The following is a 20,117-nucleotide window of genomic DNA, read 5'->3' on the forward strand; positions in this document are numbered from 1 at the left end:
CTCCAAAGATTTAGTAATTGAAATCAATAGATAGAGTACTCCCAGCAAGTCAATTAGACGCCACCAACAGCAATAAGTAATGGACGTGGCACAGTAGCCCTCCAATTCAGCAAACAAACGCAGAAAATACCCAACCAAAGGCACTTCAAAGGACGCAAGATAGAAACTAGCAAAATAGAACTCTAAGTGATACCAACAGGGATACCAACAGAGCAATGAATTCAATTGATTGAAGCGAGTGAAACGCAACAAATGTCACCAGTTGGACAGTCAAATACCCAAGTCAAACGCTCAAAATTAGCAATTTGGCCAAGAAACTAGCAATTCCAACAACTAATGGTAAGAATCGAGAGACAGTTCAGGCACCAAAACTCAAGAATCGAATAGGCAGTCCAGCACAAAGGATTAAGAAATGGAAAGCAACACTGCAACCAGTACCACTGGTGCACAGACAGGAAAGAATTAAATTCAACGGCAGCAACCCAATCACAAGAACTTAAACTTTCAAATAAGCAAGAATCTTCAAATAGGAGCCACAACGATAGGCCAAAAATCTCAACCAGTACCACTGGTGAGTCACAGGGAAAAACTAAAGCAAATGGCCAACTCAATAATGTAATCGATGCCAGAAAATATCCCCAAACGAAGCAGCAAATAAACGTAATTTTGTCCCAAAATTGACCCTAGAAAATGCCCAAATTATCACCCTCTTGGATCCAACAAGAAATCCAACCTGTGAAAAGTAGCAAATGACCCCAGAAATTGGCAATTTCAACAGCCACAGGTGAAAATGCGAACAACAACAGAAGTACAAGGTCATTAGCTCGCAATCAGACAGGCAACCACATAAAATCAATGAATGTAAACAAAACACTCCAACCAGTACCACTGGTATACACATAGGGAAGGTCAGACGGCCAACAATTCAACAAATATCAGAAAATATCCCCACATATGGTAGCAATTAGACCCAAATCTGTCCAAAATTCACCCTAGAAAATGCCCACAACAACCCCCTCTGTTATCCAACAAGAAACCTAGACACACAAGCTCAAATTCCAGCAATAGAAGAACCAGAAAAATACTAATTGAGGTTGAAAATTCAATACCTCCACCTGTCAATTTTGACAGGTGGGAAGGGCGTGGTTATGGGTGGCAGACAGTAGCAGCGGGTCGCGCGAGGTGGAGCAGCTGCGCGATCAGCGTGCGAAGGAAAGCTGGTGGTGGTCCGTGAGGTGGGGCTCGAGTGGGTAGCCGCTGGTGGATGGCGGCTAGTCAGCAGCTGCCGCGGGCTGGAGATGGCGATGGAGCTGCTGGAGTGGAGGCGAGCTGGCGGTGCGCTGGCGGAGCTACGGCGCTCAGCTGTTGGCGATGGAGGAAGGTGGCGGCGGCGAGGAAGATCAAAGAAGAAAGAAAAAAAAGGGGAAACAAGGCAGCGGGGAAGAAGAAGAAAGAAAAAGAAAGAAAGAAAAGAAGGAAAATTTTTTTTTTTTAATAGAATTGAGATTGGAAAATTCGATTTTTGAATACCAAAACTAAAAATGAAAAAGGAAATTAGTTGGATCGACTGCGCGATCAAGCATCAAAACAGATGAGATGCGATGCGATGCGATGGCTTTAGTACAAAAATATGGCTTTAGTACAAAAATATGGAAAGCCTGACATTTTTTTGACTATGACATGCAATCCAATGTGGCCAGAAATTCAGGAAAATTTAAAGTACAAAGAAAAACCTCAGGACAGGCCGGATCTTTTAGCAAGAGTCTTTAGGGCAAAGTTTGAAATTCTGAAAGCAGAGATTGTTACAAAGAAAATATTTGGAGATGTAGCAGCCTATGTTTATGTTATTGAATTCCAAAAAAGAGGCTTTCCTCATGCTCACCTATTGCTTATATTGAAACCACAGTTTAAGCCTCTTAATCCAGAAGCCTATGATAAAATTGTGTGTGCTGAACTCCCTGATCGTAAAAAGCATCCTCATCTTTATTCTCTTGTTGTAAAGCACATGATACATGGCCCTTGTGGAAAAATGAACAAAGAGAGTCCTTGCATGAGAAACGGTGTCTACAGAAATCATTATCCAAAAGGGTATTCTGACCATACGACTCATGGTGAGGATAGCTATCCACATTATCGTAGGCGAGATAATGGCCAAAAAATCAGAATCAGGGGTTATGATTTGGATAATAGGTGGATCATCCCATATACTCCATACTTGCTAGCTTTGATTGACTGTCACATCAATGTCGAAATCTGTTCGACTATAAAGTTAGTTAAGTATTTATACAAGTATATATTTAAAGGTCATGATCTTGTCAACTTCCACATTATAGCTGATGAAACACCTCGAGATGTTGATGAGATTAAGGAATTTCAGCAAGGTCGATGGGTTTCTGCTCCCGAAGCTTTGTGGCTGATTTATGCATTTCGCTTGAATGAAATAACCCCTGCTATTTACAGTCTTCAGGTGCATCTTCCTGATCACCAATATGTTTCTTTTGATCAAAATTCTGATCTTTCACAGCTCTTAAAAAATATTGATTTCTCCAAAACTATGTTAACTGAGTTTTTTAGAATGAACCGTGTCAACAAAAAAGCTCAAGATCTCAAGTGTTTGTATAGAGAATTTGCTGAGCACTTTGTTTGGACACCTGGTAAAAGAAAATGGACAAAAAGAAGTAAGCAAAAGGTTATAGGCAGGTTAGTCACTGTTAAACCAAGTGAAGGTGATAGGTATTATTTAAGACTTCTTCTCTCACATGTTCGAGCTCCTACATCTTTTGATGACTTGTTGACAGTTAATGGATGTAGAATGAATTCATTTAGAGAGACTGCCTTACACCCTGGCCTCTTAGAATCTGATTCTTATATTGAGGAGACACTTGAAGAAGCAGCTGGTTTTCAAATGCCTTCTTCGCTTAGATTTTTATTTGTTACTTTACTTCTACATTGTGCTCCAACAAATCCAAGTCTTTTATGGGAAAAATTTGAAATGGAACTTTCGAGAGACTTCGAACTAGCACAGGCTCATCATTCAACTGCTGAAATAAGACGAAAAGTCTTGCTTGATATTAACAGATCGCTCCAACAGATGGGGAGGCATATCAGTGAGTACAAGTTAGTTGCGGATGATGTTAGTCTTAACTGTTATGAAAGCATGACAAAGGAAGTGGACTGTGAAAGGAGTATTGCGGTGTCACCGGAAGATTTATTGATAGCTTCAAAGTTAAATGCAGAACAAAAATGTGCTTATGACTTGATTTTGGAGACAGTTTTTTCTTCCAAAGGACAAAGCTTTTTCGTTGATGGCCCGGGCGGGACGGGAAAACCATTTTTATATCGTTCGCTTCTTGCAACACTTAGATCACAGGGATACATTGCAATAGCTGTAGCAACTTCGGGAGTTGCAGCATCAATTCTTCCTGGAGAAAGAACTGCTCACTCCAGATTTAAAATTCCATTGGATTTTTCTAGGAATAAAACTTGCCAATTGAGCAAACAAAGTAGCATGGCACGATTAATCATTCAATGCAAGTTGTTCTTGTGGGATGAAGCGTCAATGGCAAAGAGAGATGGTATTGAAGCATTTGATGAATTACTGAGAGACCTAATGGAGACTGATGCTCCTTTTGGGGGTAAGGTTGTGGTTTTTGGAGGTGATTTTCGCCAAACTCTGCCTGTTATTCAAGGAGCTACTAAGGACCAGTTAATTCAGGCTAGCCTTCTAAATTCTTCGTTATGGTCTAGGATGCACAAAATAAAACTAACACAGAATATGAGGGCTGCCTTAGATCCTGCCTTTTCACAGTTCTTGCTCAGAGTTGGGGAAGGTGCAGAACCTGTTGATGCAGATTACCAGATATGTTTACCAAGTCATATGGTTATTCCATTCCACAATATGAAAGATTCTTTTAACAGGTCCTCTATATTTGCTGTATTCATCACACACTCGTCATTTTTCACCTCAATATTACTGCGTATATCTTGCACAGCTTACTAACAGAAACTTTTTCACCCATGTTGATAGCTTGCACCTTTCCAGATTTGAACCTTTATTCAACTGATCCTTATGAAATGATCAATAGATGTATTTTAACCCCAAAAAATACCTCTGTTGAAGACATTAATGAAATGATGATTCAGAGGTTTCCTGGACTGCTTTTTACTTATACAAGTTCTGACCAAACTGTTGATCAGAGATTTCAGGCAGATTATGAGGATTTTTTGAATTCTCAAAATCCAAAGGGTCTCCCTCCTCACAAACTCATGCTAAAAGAAAACTGTCCCTTGATCTTGCTCAGGAATTTAAATCCAGTTGAAGGATTGTGCAATGGCACAAGACTTATTTGTCGACAGCTAAAACGGCACACTATCTGTGCTGAGATAGCTTTTGGTCAGCATAAAGGGAAGAAGGTTTTCATCCCAAGAATTCCATTGCAGACACCTGATAATGAAAAAAATGGGATTCCTTTCATTAGAACACAATTTCCAGTTCGCCTTTGTTTTGCAATGACAATTAACAAGGCTCAGGGTCAAACTCTTGACTATGTTGGTGTATATCTAAAGGAACCAGTTTTTTCTCATGGCCAATTATACGTTGCATTCTCTAGAGCAAAAACTGCTGCTGCAGTTAAAGTTCTCATACTTCCAGGAACTTTTGTTGAGATTAAAACTGACTGCAGAACCAGAAATATTGTGTTTGATGAAATATTGCAGTTGTCTAATTGATCATTTGCTCTCTTCATAGGTATCTTACCATTTAAATGTTGTTATATCTTGTTTTTAGAGTTTTTACCTTTCTTTTGCCTTGCACCCAGAAATTTCTTGCTTATATCTTTTATTATTGCTAATGAGAATAGGATGGCCACTATATTGCCTATCAATGACGTTGAGGTCGGAATGGAGAAGTGGACAGCAAAAGTCACTGTCCAAGAGAAACAACAAGTTACCTCATCACGTAGCACACCAACTAAGAAACAAAAGTTTATCTTCATTGATTCTGAGGTATTTATTGCAATTAAACTTTTTAGTATTCAAAGTGCTATCTGCTAAACTTAGAAGTATATATATTACCCATTTGTCCACCATCATGATAATTATTTTCCAGGGCTCAAAGGTTGAAGGAATCGTCTTTAATGCTGACATTCCTATAATGAGCTCCAGAATAGAGGTTTACAAAAAGTACCTCATCTCTAATGCTCAGGTCAAAAAAATCCCTGATGACTTTAAAACCACTGAGATTGCAAAGCAATGGATAATCACTAGTCGAACAATTATTGAAGAAATTGTCGATGAAGAGGATGTTATAGCTGCAAATTTTACGTATACCAAGTTTAAGGACTTGGCACAGTACATGGATCGAAAGGACATTTCTGTTGGTAACTATCTTTCTTTTTAACCATAACTGATGTACATTGTTATTATATGCTATTATGCTTATATTTAAAGTTCCTCTTGCTAGATATTATGGGAATTGTTATTGCTGCGTTGGATGAAAAAATTGTCACAAAAAATTCAAAGGAATCACGAGTCCGGAAGCTTGTCATTGTTAATGAAGAGTAAGAAGCCTTGGTTTTTGCTTACAATGACTATCTGCTATTACAAATTAAAGCCTTTTTGTAAAAAAATATAAACGGTAAAACTCTTTCACATGTGTCAGATTGCAGACACTTATGCTGTCCATGTGGAATGCTTTTATTGATACTGAAGGCTCCAAGATTATTTCAGAAATTCAGAACTACCCTGTTCTTATTGGAAGAAGGCTAAAGGTTCAAAATTATAATGGTAAGTATAACAGTTGACACTTTGTTGCGTTTTAACATCTAACCTTTTCTATTTGTGCCTTTTACAAATCACATATTGCTTTCCCTCTTCTTTTGCATAGGAGTTGCTCTTTCTACCTGGTTTGATTCAGCAATCCTTGTAAATCCACCTATCCAAGAAGCAAGGGAACTCAAGAACTGGTTTTGTTCGTATAATTTTCAATATTCGTTGCTTATAAAGCTTATAGTTTATCTGTTTGTTTGTCAACCAAAGAGACTTAAGAACTGGTTTCACTCTTATAATTTTCAATCTTAAATGCATATAAAACTGAATCTTGCTTGGTTTGGCTGACTATTTTGGTATCCTATATACAGGGCAAGTAGAAATGCCAAATGCCTTGCAGACATTATTGAAAAGAGAACTTACAATCGATACAATCCTGATATCTCTTTCCAGGCAGATCAAAAAACTACTGATATAGCAAATATCGACTCAAAACAGAAGGTAGTATCATGATTACAAATTTTCCATTACATTTCAGCCTGCAAATAGTTTGGCTAATTCATCTACTCACTATGTTTTAGAATATATGGGTGAACGCATCATTCTCATTTGAGCACATCTTCCAAAAATTTTGGTACATCGGCTGTGAAAAATGCTTCCGCTCTACGTCTGCAGACTATGGTGTCTTGTTCATGTGTAATACTTGTAAACAAAAACACAGGGCTGAACCAAGGGATATTCATCATATATTTATTTGCTACTTATCGTTTCTGCTACTGCTACTACTGCTTATTATATTATCATTTATTTTCCTCTATTGTGCCTTATATCAAATTTACATATTTAATAGGTGTAAATTTGATGTTGATCTATCTGATGACACTGGAACGGTCACAGCCACATTGTTTGGTGATTTAGCTGAGAAACTGCTAACGTTCACAGCAAAAGAAGCAATGGATCATTATTATCAGGTTTGCTCTCGTCATGACGCATCAATACATATATGTATGTGTATTTATATATATTCTCTTGTTTTGTGCATTGCAGAATATGCCGTTACCACTTGAAATTCTGCACGAGGAGCTAAAAGCAACAAAGTCCCTTGCGCACATTAGACCTGTACACACCCTCCTAGCTGATGCAAAACAGCGCTTCACAATGGTATACTATAAAGAGGCTTCTCATGAACAAGTTTCTATTACAAAATCAAATGAACAGGCCTTTACATGTCCTTCATCAGGTTACCACCTATACTTAATCATCTTTTTTTCCATATTAATGAATAACTCTAAACATGAAAAGCATTGTTACATTTACTCTGTACTATATACATACTGTTTTTCCTTTCTATGAAAAAAGACAAATTGCTGAATCAGGTGTGGTTAATGGTTTTCAACAGGCGAAACCTCTTCTTCCAAGGCCAAAGCTTGTCTTCTTAAAAAATTTGACGAATCTGATGAAACTAGCCAATTAAGCTCTGCACCTCTTCAGACCAGCCCCAGGAAAAAGGCCAGACAAGCTTAAAGTGGTTCCTTTTCCAGACAAGCTATTTCTGTTTTTCTCTGCAATCTCTGCTATGTGCCTTTTTGTGTGGTGAAACAGACCAAGTTTCTACATTTTGACCGTTGTCATGCTATTGATGTGCCTGTCAAATGCTATCAAATATTCATACGGCTGAAATATGTATTTCTATGCACTGTTAAGCATTGCCTATTAATCTGCATACCTTTTGCAACTTCATTTGAAAGTACCGTAGTCTGTGTAGTGTTTCCATATTATCCCGTACCATTCATGTTATTTGAAACTAACATTGATTACAAGGAACAGAGCTTTCCACCATTCAATATACCATTAATTAACTACTGGCTCCAAACTCCAAATCACATTGAACCTTTCCAAGACTGCACTTTCTGCATGCATTACTGATTCTACATCTATTAATTCAACCACTTTAAATAAATTCACTGCTTACCAAATACTCTTACAACACAATTAATGCTATCTGTTCTTATTATGGAGTCTTTATGTATATATATATTACAAAGACAGCCTACTAAAATCTATAGCCTCAAAAGCCTATTATAGTTATAACACGCAACTATGGAGTACTCTGAAAGTGTTGGATCCTCCAGTCTTCCACCAAATGTTACCAGCAATATGGAATGCTGTTTTTTCTTTAGGACTAACAGTTCTAAGCAGGTACTTTTACTTCTATATGGTATAATTTTTTCTCATGCAGTATAAATTGTTTAGTGCTAACCAATTTTTTTTCAAAATAAATAGATATTTCCTGATCAGTTTCTGTTGCTTCTAAGAAAACACCGCCAACATAAGATAACTATTCGAGAAGGGTATAGAACATGGACCATTAACATTTTAGAAAATTGGTTTGGGGAAGGATGGAAAGAATTCTGCGACAATAATATCATCCGTGAAGATGACAGAATGCTCATTCGACATTCTGGAAACTTGCTATTCGACGTGCTCCATTATTCAGCAACAAAAACACATGACTACTTACCTTGGACTCATCCTCTACCTAATCTGCTAGATGGTCCAGAGAATATTACCCTAAAAAGTTTGTTTTCTCATGCTTAAACACTTCAAAAAAATAGCATTTATCTTGTTTTATTTCTCACCTTCGTATACTTAACTTTGTTTTGTATTTCATACAGAACAAAGAATGTTGTGCCAAAAGTAGCATCAGCAATGAAACCGAATTTCATTCAAGACATCTCTGATGGGCTATCATTCTATGAGATCTTCACTCAACAAAACCAGCGTAATTTTGTGAGCTTTGGCTATATCCTGTTTTATTTTATCATTCATTACTTTCTTTCCCACTAATAATTTTTTTTTTATGAACAACAGAAAGTACCCAAGTTTGTATCCTTCTTCATGCACGGTGACAAAACTCCTCTGATCACGCTGAGAACTGGAAACAAGACAGTCACTCTTGGAATGCGTCAGAGACAGATTACAGATAATTGGAACACATTTAAATTTGAGCATCAACTACAATTTGGCGACGCTTTAGTATTTATCCCTGAATCAAGGTCCTGCTATACTGTCCTAATCTTCGACAAATCTGGAGTTGAAAAACTATTCCCTTGGTACAATAAATTCTACATCTTTTCTGATACACCAACAGATAGATCTTAGGCCTTTCTTTTAAATTTATTCTGCAAGGAACGTTATTCTTCTTATATGTTCAATGAACATATGAAGATGGAGATGGAGCTTCAGGTCCCTGGTTCGAACCTTGCTGCCAGCAAGTTGCTGAGGGTGGTGAATAGTCTGCGGGGTCCACTCCCTGCGGGACACACCTAAAAAAAAAAAAAAAAAAAAAAAAAACAATGAACATATGAATGCCAACTTTTGTTGTCCATTCTTTTTCCATGTCAGTTTAACTTAGCAATTTATCGACAACATGCTGCAGAATTATTTTCAACCATTCAGGACCGTGCTTGCTTTTTTGTAAAAAGCTTTGAATAAATCTACAACTTCAACTCTCAACGCTTCATTATTCTCATATAATATGCAATTTTACGAGGCTTCTTGAAAAAATCAAAATAACATCTTATCTTTAAACTTATGCCTTTTATTAAGAATGGTATACTTAACATGACTATGATACAATTCAAATATATTGTAGCACAAACCAAAAAAGCTATCAAACAAAAAAATGCGTTAATAAAAAAATTAACAAGCTGTTCCAATAGGTGCTCACACTTACATGACACGCCAAAAATTTACACAATTACATGTGTAAATATATTAATTGTAATAAATGTTCTTTAATTCTATTAATTACACCAAATTATTTTGCCTGCAAATGTTCTCCATATCGTTAGTTTATAATTGCAATCCGTTGTTTACCAAATTTCATTGTGGGCATTGCATAAATTCTTGCGCACGGTATATTTCTGCTAGTCATGAACAATGTGGCAACAGCTGGGCAGATGTGACCAAATTCTTAACTGGGGCTTCGGCTGTTGGTAGCATAGCAATACCAATCATCTTAAAGCATGCTGGAGTAATTGGCTGGGGGGCAATGGCCATGGAGCTCTCATCCTTTTTCACATTTGTTCTAGCAATCGTGTGTTTCATTGGAACGAGCGAAGATGATGGTTATAGCATCCTTTGAACGCGACTCTCTTTCAAAATTTTAGCTTTTCCATTGTGCGGAAAACGTAGAAGTTGCCTTTTTCTTGATTGCTGAGCATTGCCTCTCATTTTGTGCTTTGTAAATACAAGAGTGGTTACTTTTTCAGTGAATGAATACCTGAGTTGCACATTAAACAATCTCGCCATTAAGGTCATATACCGCATCAGATACCACACTTGCTGTCAGTGTCAATGTACAAGGTTGCAGAATTTCTGAAGGAATATCAAAGATACTCCTGAAGGCAGGCAATTTGTAACCATGGAACAGAAGTTAACCAGAATGCTGTATTACAAACACACCAGTGCTCATTGGTAGCCAAGACAAAGCATGGAAAACTTTCAATGTTTTGGTTCCACCAAGAACATTACAAGCAAAAGGATCCATCTATCTTTAACAAATAAGAATTGAACTGTGTCCTCTTTGTCCTCATTCTTTTTTCTGTTTCAACCAAGTTTAGCTGAATATTGAGAATGCATATCTTCATGAACCATCATGTATCTACAATGACACCAAGAAGATAGCAAACACTGCATATCGTATCTACAATGACACCAACAAGATAGCAAACACTGCATATCTTCATGAGCCTACACTTTTTGTCACGATAATGTTTTAAAGTATCTACAATCAGTTGCAGCAAATTTGAACTATGAATTTGTAGGCGCAAATGCCATTTAATCCACTTTAACCACAAAAAGTAAAACAGCTGCATTCCCGCTATCATTAAAAAAAAAAAAATTGGACTACTTTTTCCTCATTATGGCGGAAAGTACATACTTTTCATCACATTCCACCATATGGTGAAACCTAGCAATATTGACCTTGTATTCTTTTCTGTGATAACAATGGTTCATTCGTCATTAAGCAATCCAATAAACACTTGCAATCATAACTTTGCCAAAGAAAGAAGAAGAAGAAGAAGAAGGGGGCAAAACATGATTGACAAACCAAATAAAATCTGAAAACTTAATGTTGTAATTATCACGTCCTCCATGTGTTGTTCCATAGCTGAATTTTCCAAAGAAACAGGCAACTACACACCCTCTATGCCTTTGTTTTTTCTTAATAGCTGGCAAACATGTAGTGTTTTCATCCATTCTACTTTTCAAATCAGTCCTTGAAAACTTCTACTTGGTACTTAACATCAACCAAAAGCTTCTAAAGTCTCCCTTCCCTCAAAATATAGAATCCAAATCATAGAATCAAATGTAAAAAATGAATGCAATTGCTTCAATTTTATTTGACAAACAAACCAAGCAAATGTAAAAGCAACTTAAAAAGCATGAAGAGTTTTGGCTCAAAGCTTTCTCTGCCCACATATATTTCAACATGACTTGATATATGCTCTACATGGTACACCAATTCATATAAGCTCATCCTTATTGACATAGACATAGTTATATACTTACATACACAATACACGAACACATACACTCCCCATCCTCCATCCCCCTCACAACCCTGCCAGCGCAATCACAGACACAAACACAGAGCAGATCTAAACGACTAGACAGAGAGTCTATAAAAGCCCTCACACCATCTCATCCTTCCTTGAAACACTCTTAAGCAAAGAAAAGCCAAGTTCTTACATTGTAAAACAAGATAAAAGGACTCCAACAAATCTACAGCTTCTCCACTCTGTCAAGTCCAGTTAATAACAGGGAAAATTTCAAGAACAGGGCATGCTTGGAACCTTATTTGACAAAGAAAGCACAATGTTCGGCTATCTATAGAAGGCCTTCATGCGTGAAATGTATTTTCGTGTACACATACTGGTACATTTTGTACAAACGTCGGTCCAAATGCCCTTCACATTTGGCCTAAAAACCTGAACTCTTTATTGATTAGGGCTTCAAGGGCGCCCTTTTCCATAATAATTCTACAGCAAATTGCAGGAAACAGGAGAAAATGTGCAACTATCATCCAACAACGCAATAACCAATCTATCACAACAAATTAACTTCTTTCCTCTTCCTTCTCATGTTTTCAAGCCAATAGGACACAAATTTGGACCTAACCAAAAAAAAGGGAAAAACAAGTGCAGTAAAGGTCTTTATCATATTCTAATCAAAGTGTCAAACAGAGCTAAATTACAGAGAAACTTCAAAAATGAAAGAGAAAAAAAGATACAAGCTTTTTTGTATTTTTAACATAGATAAAAACCCATATGAGACTGAAGAAACTCTACTCAGGATTGGGGTTTAATCCTCCTCGCCATTTCCTCAAAAGCTAAGCTGAAAGTTCTCCCTTTCTTTTTCGCCAATTAATTTTCCGTCAAAAGACTACGCGAAATTGAGGGGCGTCGGAGCCTTGAGCCGACAGAATCTCCCAGCGGCAAGGTTCGAGCTCGTCGGAAACAGGGCAGAAGCCGGCGAGGGTGACCTTATCGGCAGAAGCGGCAACGGAACCGAATTCGAAAACTGTGATATCAGCTGGTAGTGGGCCGGGCCGTCGGACCTCCACTGCTCCGTTCATGCCTGGAACTTCAGAAGCGGATTGGGTTTTCACCGGTTCGGATTTTTGGGTCGCGGGTTTGGAGTTGGTATCGTTTTTGGTTCCCTTGAACCATGAAAAAATACCCATTGGTGGTGAATCAGTAATGTTGCTCACAAAATGAACTAGTTAGAGCTTCCAGAGAAAGAAGGGGTGCAGGGGTTCTAGGCATTCCAGAGAAAGAGGATAGCTTTCGTTGAGGGCAAAATGACGAGAATGCCATTTAATTTTTTGTTACTAGTATCATATTTTGGGGGGATAATTGCAGAAACCTCCCCTGAGGTTTCTGACATTTGCATTGACCTCCCCTGTGGTTCGAAAAATTATAGTGACCTCCCCTGAGGTTACTAATCCTTTGCAAATTCAGTCCAAATGATTAAAATATTATTTTAGGGAGTGAAATTAGAATTTTGTATCAAATTTGTCTTTTGTACTACATGTCCAATGAATGACAAAATACTACAAATCAATTAACAATTAATAAACTTTAAGGAGTATAGTTTATAAGCAAATAAGCATTACCTATTTAAAGTACCGGATCTTTACGGGTATTTTACTTTCAAACATTTAATTTGATACAAATATTTACGCTCAAATACATATTTGTATTTACTTTCAAATATTTAATTTTTGTAAAATACAAAACCTACCAATCTCTCTTCCGTAAAAATATTAATATAACACTTTTTCAATTTTAGTTACAAACATTTATATATTTAACATAAATTAAATGATTCAAAATAAAATGCACATAAAAAGTGAATACTTTACTTATGTAATGGATGAAAGCCATAAAGAATTAATACTTTATGAACCATTTCTTTTTTAAAAAAAATTTAATTTATATTAAATAAATAACCTACCGATTTCCTTTTTGCAAGAATATTACTGTAACACTTTTTGAATTTTACTTACAAATATTGATATGTTTATCATAAATTAAATGTTTGAAAGTAAAATATCCGTAAAGAGCCGGTACTTTAAATGAGTAATGTCTGTTTGTCCATAAATTATACTCTTTAAAGTTTATTAATTGTTAATTGATTTATAATACTTTGTCATTCATTGGACATGTAGCATAATGGACAAATCTAGTACAAATTTCTAATTTCACTCCCTAAAACAATATTTTAATCGTTTGGACTAAATTTGCAAAGGATTAGTAACCTCAGGGGAGGTCAGTGTAATTTTTCAAACCACAGGGGAGGTCAGTGCAAATGTCAGAAACCTCAGGGGAGGTTTATGCAATTATCCCTATTTTAGGACAGAAATAGAAGATATTTAACTATTAGATCATCATGTAGTATTTAGACTTTCGTTATTTCCCTGTATAATAAACCAAGGAAAATTGATGCATTTTTTATTTTTCTCTATCTGGTTTGGAAAAATGCATCTAGAAAGCTACACATTTTTGGATTGAGGATTAAACACCATGATTCTGTGGCAAGTTATCCATGTAGTATGATGGATGGATTTGCATTTTGGCCTTCAACTCTTTGGTGAGCTGCATCCACTGTAAATCACCCTTTATTTGTTTAGTATTTTTTTCTTGTATGGGCAGCTAGAAGTTGAGGAGCTTCTTAAATCCCATTTTTATGCTCCTAAAAAATTGGCAAATCCAGAGAAACTTTTAGAAATAAATCAAAATTGGGATCAGACCCTTTTGTTATCCAAAATCGAAGAGTGAAAAGAAGATTGTCATTCTCAAATTTCGCACAATGCTATATGCATTGCAATCTTTATGCAGACTTATGGGCAAATTGATTCCTGTGCTTAGTTATCATTGAGCTCATGATCTCACAAGCGCTTATTTGGGGAGGTAGATAAGAATGCTTCATTTGCTGAAGTAAAAATTAAAGAAAAACAGTTAAAAAAAAATACATTAACAAAATGCAGCTTATGAACAAGATGACGATGCAATGCACCATACTACACGCAGTGGAGAAGATAGAAAACATCAGAAACTTCTCAGAAAAATAGAAGAAGAAGAGAAAGGAAAGCCACGGGATGCTGCTAGTGCTAGGCAAGGATTGTTTTCTTCTTCTTCCCCCACAGCCGGCGGATTATCCATTCCCCATCATCGGCATAGAAACCAATGTCAATTTCAGGAATGTGTGCTATTCTTCTGTAATCTTCACTGTCTTCCTTTTGATTCCCTACCTTTTCCATCAGTTGAGAACTCATCTCATACAAATAAAGCTCTTGAAGATGGCTCAAGTGCTGAATTCCCGAAGGTAAGTCCCCTAGTGATGGAAGTCGATGAAGAATTAGTCTTTGGAGATGAGGGCATGCACCCTACTCCACTGCCATCCATCTCAACCCTTCCATTTTCTTTAACCACAACCATTTCAGCTTTAGGAACCCTCCAGCCTTGAAACATAACCCTTCTCCTTGGTAACATCCACAGAAATTAATTGCATCCAAATTGGGCAAATGTTGGAGGGATTTAAGCGGATCCTCATCTGCCCTTAACCTACTCCAGCTCAAATTTATTTTTACCAAGTTTTGAAGATGAGTGATCCATACTGGCATCGTTTCTAAGCGGCCACGCACTACTAGCAAACGAAGAGATTGAAGAAACGAACAAGAAGAAGAAGAAGAAAGAGAATGTTGATGATGATTTAGATCGATTATCTCAAAATCATAACCTTTTCCAACTGAAGCAATCCTTAATTGCTGAAGGCTGGTGAGGTTGACAAGGGAGGAGCAGAGCTCCTTTCCATCTTCTCTTCTCAACTGTGTAATATATAACACTCTTAATTGGGTCAATTTTCCTATCTCTTTAACTATTACAGACCCACTACTTGCATCTATGGTGTTTAACCTTTGTAGAGCGAGAAGCCCTCCCAATTTTGACGGACCTTTAAACCCATGATATCCATAATCACTATCTGAGGGATCAACTTGTTGACATACTCTGAGAAGCCGAAGCTTTAGCAGCTTTAGGATTTCCACGGGTAATTCCCTAACTCCAGTGTTCCCCAAATTCAGATGTTCCAAATGTTGAAGCTTTCCAATTGCTCTCGGGACTCTTGCCACTTTTGTACCATATAGGCTCAGATACGTGAGATGCAACAAGCTGAAAATCTCATTTGGTGTTTCCTCTATCTCTTCACCTCTCAAATCCAAAACCTTTAGCAACTTACTGCTCCTTAGAACCTCAGATAGGAAAGTTTTGGACAGTAATGGGTTGGTGGAACTAACTGCGATGAATGATCGAAGGTGTTCAAAGGAATAAAATTGTCTTTGTTGGTGGTATTGGATGTTGCTGCTGTTACTACTACTATGGAGTGCTAGACGGCGTACCTTCTCAGATGGCCACGTCATTGGTTGTCCAGTAGTAACTGTCACCATGTTTTGTTCCCTTGACTTGATGAGAATAACTTCTCTCAATAGGTCATAGATTTGACACTTGTCGGGCAATCCTTCATAAAACACTTTAGCTGCTTGAATTAGGCTTCTACTGATGAGTTCACTAAGATAACCCCAGGCTACATCTTCAATACTCATTCCTTCTCTCCATTCTACAAATTTTTCAGCAATCCATAAGGGAATCAGTGTCTGGCAGTCTATTAGATAATCCTCCGGATAAATGCTTAAATACAACAGACAGGGTTTGAGATGCGAAGGCAGATCGTTGTAACTCAGAGAAAGTATTCTTTTAACTCTCTCTAATTTACCGGTGCCTTCTAATTCACCCCCAAGACTGTGTTGAATCATCTCCCATTCATCTATTCTGCTCACGTCCTTCGAAGCCAAGAGCCCACCGATCGCAACAATCGCCAAAGGCAAACCGTCACATTTGTCCAATACAGCTTTTGCAACATCCATCAGGTGGGTGGGGCAACGATTTCCTTTAAAGATCTTGTTACAAAATAGGGTCCACGAATCTTCAATTGATAGTGGCTTCTTTTTGTAGACATAATCCTGAGATTCTGTGCAAGAGGCAGAGGCTACATCGGCTTTTCGTATTGTTAGCATGACGCGATTGCCGTAGTTACCCTCAGGCAGTGCAAATTTGATTTCATTCCAAAATTCCACGTCCCACACGTCATCGAACACAATTGCATACCTTCCAGCTTGTTGAAGAAAATCTTTGACAAATTTTTTCAACTCAATGATAGAAATAGATTCGATGAATTGTGGGACTGATTTGTTCAATTCCTTGTGCAACTGCCAAATCAAGTCTCTCAGGAGCTTCGGAAAGTCGCATGTTTGAGAGACGGTTACCCAGGCACGAACTGGGAAATTCTTTCTAACATCTGGATCTTCATGGACCTTTTTGACTAGGGTAGTTTTCCCTAGTCCAGCCATACCAACCACTGAAATAACTTTGAGTTGGTGGTCGTGCCCCTCGAGAAGCTTAGAAATCAGATGTTGTTTGGGCTGGTCAATGCCAACCAATTTTGCTTCCTCCACTAGAAATGCATCATCCCTGCTATAGCGCCATGAGTCGTTCATGGTTGAAGATCCAGTGACACGGTGGTCGATGCCAAATTCAACTTGGTATCTCTGACGTCCTTCTGAAATATTTTTGATCCTGGACTTTATGCTTTGAATTTCACTGGCAACCTGATGACGAGCTCGCAAGCTCTTAATGGCTTTGAGAATTCTCTGAAGAGAGCCACAGAATCCATGATGTCGGTAGCCAGCAAAGCGCAGTACAAATTCATCGAGAACATCTTCAATGTCATAAGCAGCTTCGCGCACTTGGTTGATCCATTCTTGGAGCCTGGGATCATCATCTTCTTTTGCTTCAGCCACTTTGAGGAAAGCTTTCATATGCCCCAACTCATCCTTGATTAGTTGGACCTCTTTTCGAAGCCCTCCCAATAGGCTTCCCTCCTCTCGGAGTAAGGTTGCGAGATGATTTGAAACAAAAGAGACAACAGTTGCTGCCATTTTCAGTCTTCCTTTTTAACCTAAGAATGTCGGGGAAGGCGGCTTCTGGTTTATAGGATAGGACAGTCCAGTTGTAATATCTTGAAAGGAAGAAGGAAGAGGAAGTTATACAGATTCATAAGCTGATGTTCTTCGGTGCAGTATTTATCAAAAAGAAAAACAGCGTTAAACAGAAAAAGAAAGAATTAACCAATTAGAAGAAACTAAAGCAAGAAACATCTGATTGTGAAAGACGAAGCTGCCTTACCTGCCACAATACAAAATCATGGAAGCTATTAAGAAGACTCTGTTTGCACATGTCTCAGGACCTTCTTTCAACTGTGGTCCTTCTTTACAAGTAGAAGGAATAAAGTTAAAACGCGGTTGGACTGGACATTATTGATTTCTTTGACGAAGAAATAAAATTACTGCAAAATGTTTTGCCCCTTCTGCTGACATTATGGCATATATAAGCTCCTCCTTCTATGGAACTAATTTCTGCTTTTTTTTTCTTTTGACCCTTTGGACCAACTAGTATTTGTAATAAAAATGGATGGAATATCAAGAAACAAGCCAGTCCAACGCGGTGTAGACGAAATTTACAGTGTAGACATGAACGCGTGTTTGAGTAGTTAAAGTGGAAAGAGCACAAGGGAATGAGAAGAAAACCCCACCCCAAAAGAAAATTGACAGTTCCGCAGGGACATGTGATGCAGAGGAAAGTGAATTTCTTCGGAGTGGAACAGAAAAGGCAACTCAAGACTAAGGATGGCAGCGGATCAGCGGTAAGCCCATAGGTTTTTGCTTCAATGTTTAGTGGCTACTTAATGCAAGTCTTGGCAAAATTTGCTTCACAAATTTCATCATCCCTGTTAGAGATAAACTAGACTTCTTGATCTTGTCCGTTGTTATCACTGCCTCATCACATGCTAGTGCTAAGTCAGTCATTGGCATTATCTATTTCCTTGACTAATGAAAACAATAGCCTTAACAACCCAAAAAAAAAGAGGCCTTCATTCAAGATGTTGAAATGTACGTTGTTTTTTCTCCACCCTTTTTGAGGCCGTATATCACAAACAAAATCCCTTTCTTTCTTTGTTTCTTTTTTTTTTTTTTGGTCCCTTGGTAAGATAAAATTTGATTCTTGATCCATAGAATGGAGAATAATGGAGTTGATTTTTGTAGAACATAAACCTAACCTCCAAAGTTAATAGTTAGTGGAATTTGTGTTTCACAAGAAAGTTAAGACACTAATTTGATGGTTGACTAAACATCGTGATATTGGCTTTTTTTCCCCCATAGCTAGTACCAGACTAAAGGATAAATAATTAATAGAGAAAAAGAAAAAAATGATCAAGATTTTAAGATGATTTTGCTGATACATTATAACATATGTATAGCTATCTGAACATAAAAGCCAATCTCATTATTACTCACTAAAGAACTGGAGTTGTCTACCAACTAGTATACTTTTCATTCCTATTCTTATTGTAGAGTTGAATTTTCTGCTTTTTTGTGAGAAAATGAAAAAAAAAAGATAATAAAGAGAACTCATTTTACAATAATAAATTCTGACATGAATATAATGTCTTATAGATTTCTTTCTAGAGTAATAGACTGTGATGCAGAGAAAAGTGAATTTCTTGGGAGTGGAACAGAAAAAGCAACTCAAGACTAAGGATGGCAACTGAGTGGCCCGCAGGAGGCTACCCCGCCCCGGTACCCGTTTAAACGATCTCGCCATTAAGGTCATATACCGCATCAGATACCACACTTGCTGTCAGTGTCAATGTACAAGGTTGCAGAATTTCTGAAGGAAGAAGCCATAATATCAAAGATACTCCTGAAGGCAGGCAATTTGTAACCGTGGAACAGAAGTTGACCAGAATGTTGTATTTCAAACACATCAGCGTTCATTGGGAGCCAAGACAAAGCATGGAAAACTTTCAATGTTTTGGTTCCACCAAAAACATTACAAGCAAAAAGATCCATCAACCTTTAACAAATAAGGATTGAACTGTGTCCTCTTTATACTTAATCTTTATACAAAAAGATCCTCATTATGGCGGAAAGTACATACTTTTCATCACATTCCACCATATGGTGAAACCTAGCAATATTGACCTTGATTTCTTTTCTGTGATAACAATGGTTCATTCGTCATTAAGCAATCCAATAAACACTTGCAATCATAACTTTGCCAAAGAAAGAAGAAGAAGAAGGGGGCAAAACATCATTGACAAACCAAATAAAATGTGAAAACTTAATGTTGTAATTACCACGCCCTCTATGTGTTGTTCCATAGCTGAATTTTCCAAAGAAACAGGCAGCTACACACCCTATATGCCTTTTTTTTTTTTTTTCTTAATAGCTGGCAAACATGTAGTGTTTTCATCCATTCTACTTTTCAAATCAGTCCTTGAAAACTTCTACTTGGTACTAACATCAACCAAAAGCTTCTAAAGTCTCCCTTCCCTCAAAATATAGAATCCAAATCATAGAATCAAATGTAAAAAATGAATGCAATTGCTTCAATTTTATTTGACAAACAAACCAAGCAAATGTAAAAGCAACTTAAAAAGCATGAAGAGTTTAGGCTCGAAGCTTTCTCTGCCCACAAACATTTCAACATAACTTGGCATATGCTCTACATGGTACACCAATTCATATAAGCTCATCCTTCTTGACATAGACATAGTTATATAGTTACATACACAATACACGAACACATACACTCCCCATCCTCCATCCCCCTCGCAACCCTGCCAACGCAATCACAGACACAAACACAGAGCAGATCTAAACTACT

The 20,117-nt window shown here is 37.4% G+C and overlaps 4 protein-coding genes across 4 annotated transcripts; 2 read left to right on the top strand and 2 right to left on the bottom strand.

The window, feature by feature from the left end:
• The first annotated feature begins 1,298 nt into the window (after positions 1–1,298).
• Positions 1,299–4,728, top strand: LOC113758754. The gene is made up of 3 exons (XM_027301485.1): positions 1,299–1,368; positions 1,701–3,918; positions 3,993–4,728. Exons 1-3 carry the CDS (start codon positions 1,299–1,301, stop codon positions 4,726–4,728), a joined length of 3,024 nt encoding a protein of 1,007 aa, XP_027157286.1.
• Positions 4,729–4,860: 132 nt separating this feature from the next.
• Positions 4,861–7,290, top strand: LOC113758755 (replication protein A 70 kDa DNA-binding subunit B-like). Its single transcript, XM_027301486.1, has 10 exons — positions 4,861–5,004; positions 5,108–5,378; positions 5,462–5,558; positions 5,660–5,784; positions 5,885–5,963; positions 6,138–6,267; positions 6,348–6,454; positions 6,617–6,737; positions 6,814–7,006; positions 7,166–7,290. Exons 1-10 carry the CDS (start codon positions 4,861–4,863, stop codon positions 7,288–7,290), a joined length of 1,392 nt encoding a protein of 463 aa, XP_027157287.1.
• Positions 7,291–11,973: 4,683 nt separating this feature from the next.
• On the bottom strand, positions 11,974–12,613 carry LOC113758744. The gene has a single exon (XM_027301474.1). The coding sequence runs from the start codon at positions 12,515–12,517 to the stop codon at positions 12,209–12,211; it is 309 nt and encodes a 102-aa protein (XP_027157275.1). The 5' UTR covers positions 12,518–12,613; the 3' UTR covers positions 11,974–12,208.
• Positions 12,614–14,446: 1,833 nt separating this feature from the next.
• On the bottom strand, positions 14,447–17,329 carry LOC113758758 (disease resistance protein RPM1-like). The gene is made up of 2 exons (XM_027301488.1): positions 15,076–17,329; positions 14,447–14,670 (listed from the first exon to the last, which is right to left on the bottom strand). The coding sequence occupies exons 1-2, from the start codon at positions 17,327–17,329 to the stop codon at positions 14,447–14,449; spliced, it is 2,478 nt and encodes an 825-aa protein (XP_027157289.1).
• Between the last annotated feature and the right edge of the window lie 2,788 nt (positions 17,330–20,117).

The sequence above is a fragment of the Coffea eugenioides genome, unplaced genomic scaffold, assembly GCF_003713205.1.
Source record: "Coffea eugenioides isolate CCC68of unplaced genomic scaffold, Ceug_1.0 ScVebR1_68;HRSCAF=342, whole genome shotgun sequence".
NCBI lineage: Eukaryota > Viridiplantae > Streptophyta > Magnoliopsida > Gentianales > Rubiaceae > Coffea > Coffea eugenioides.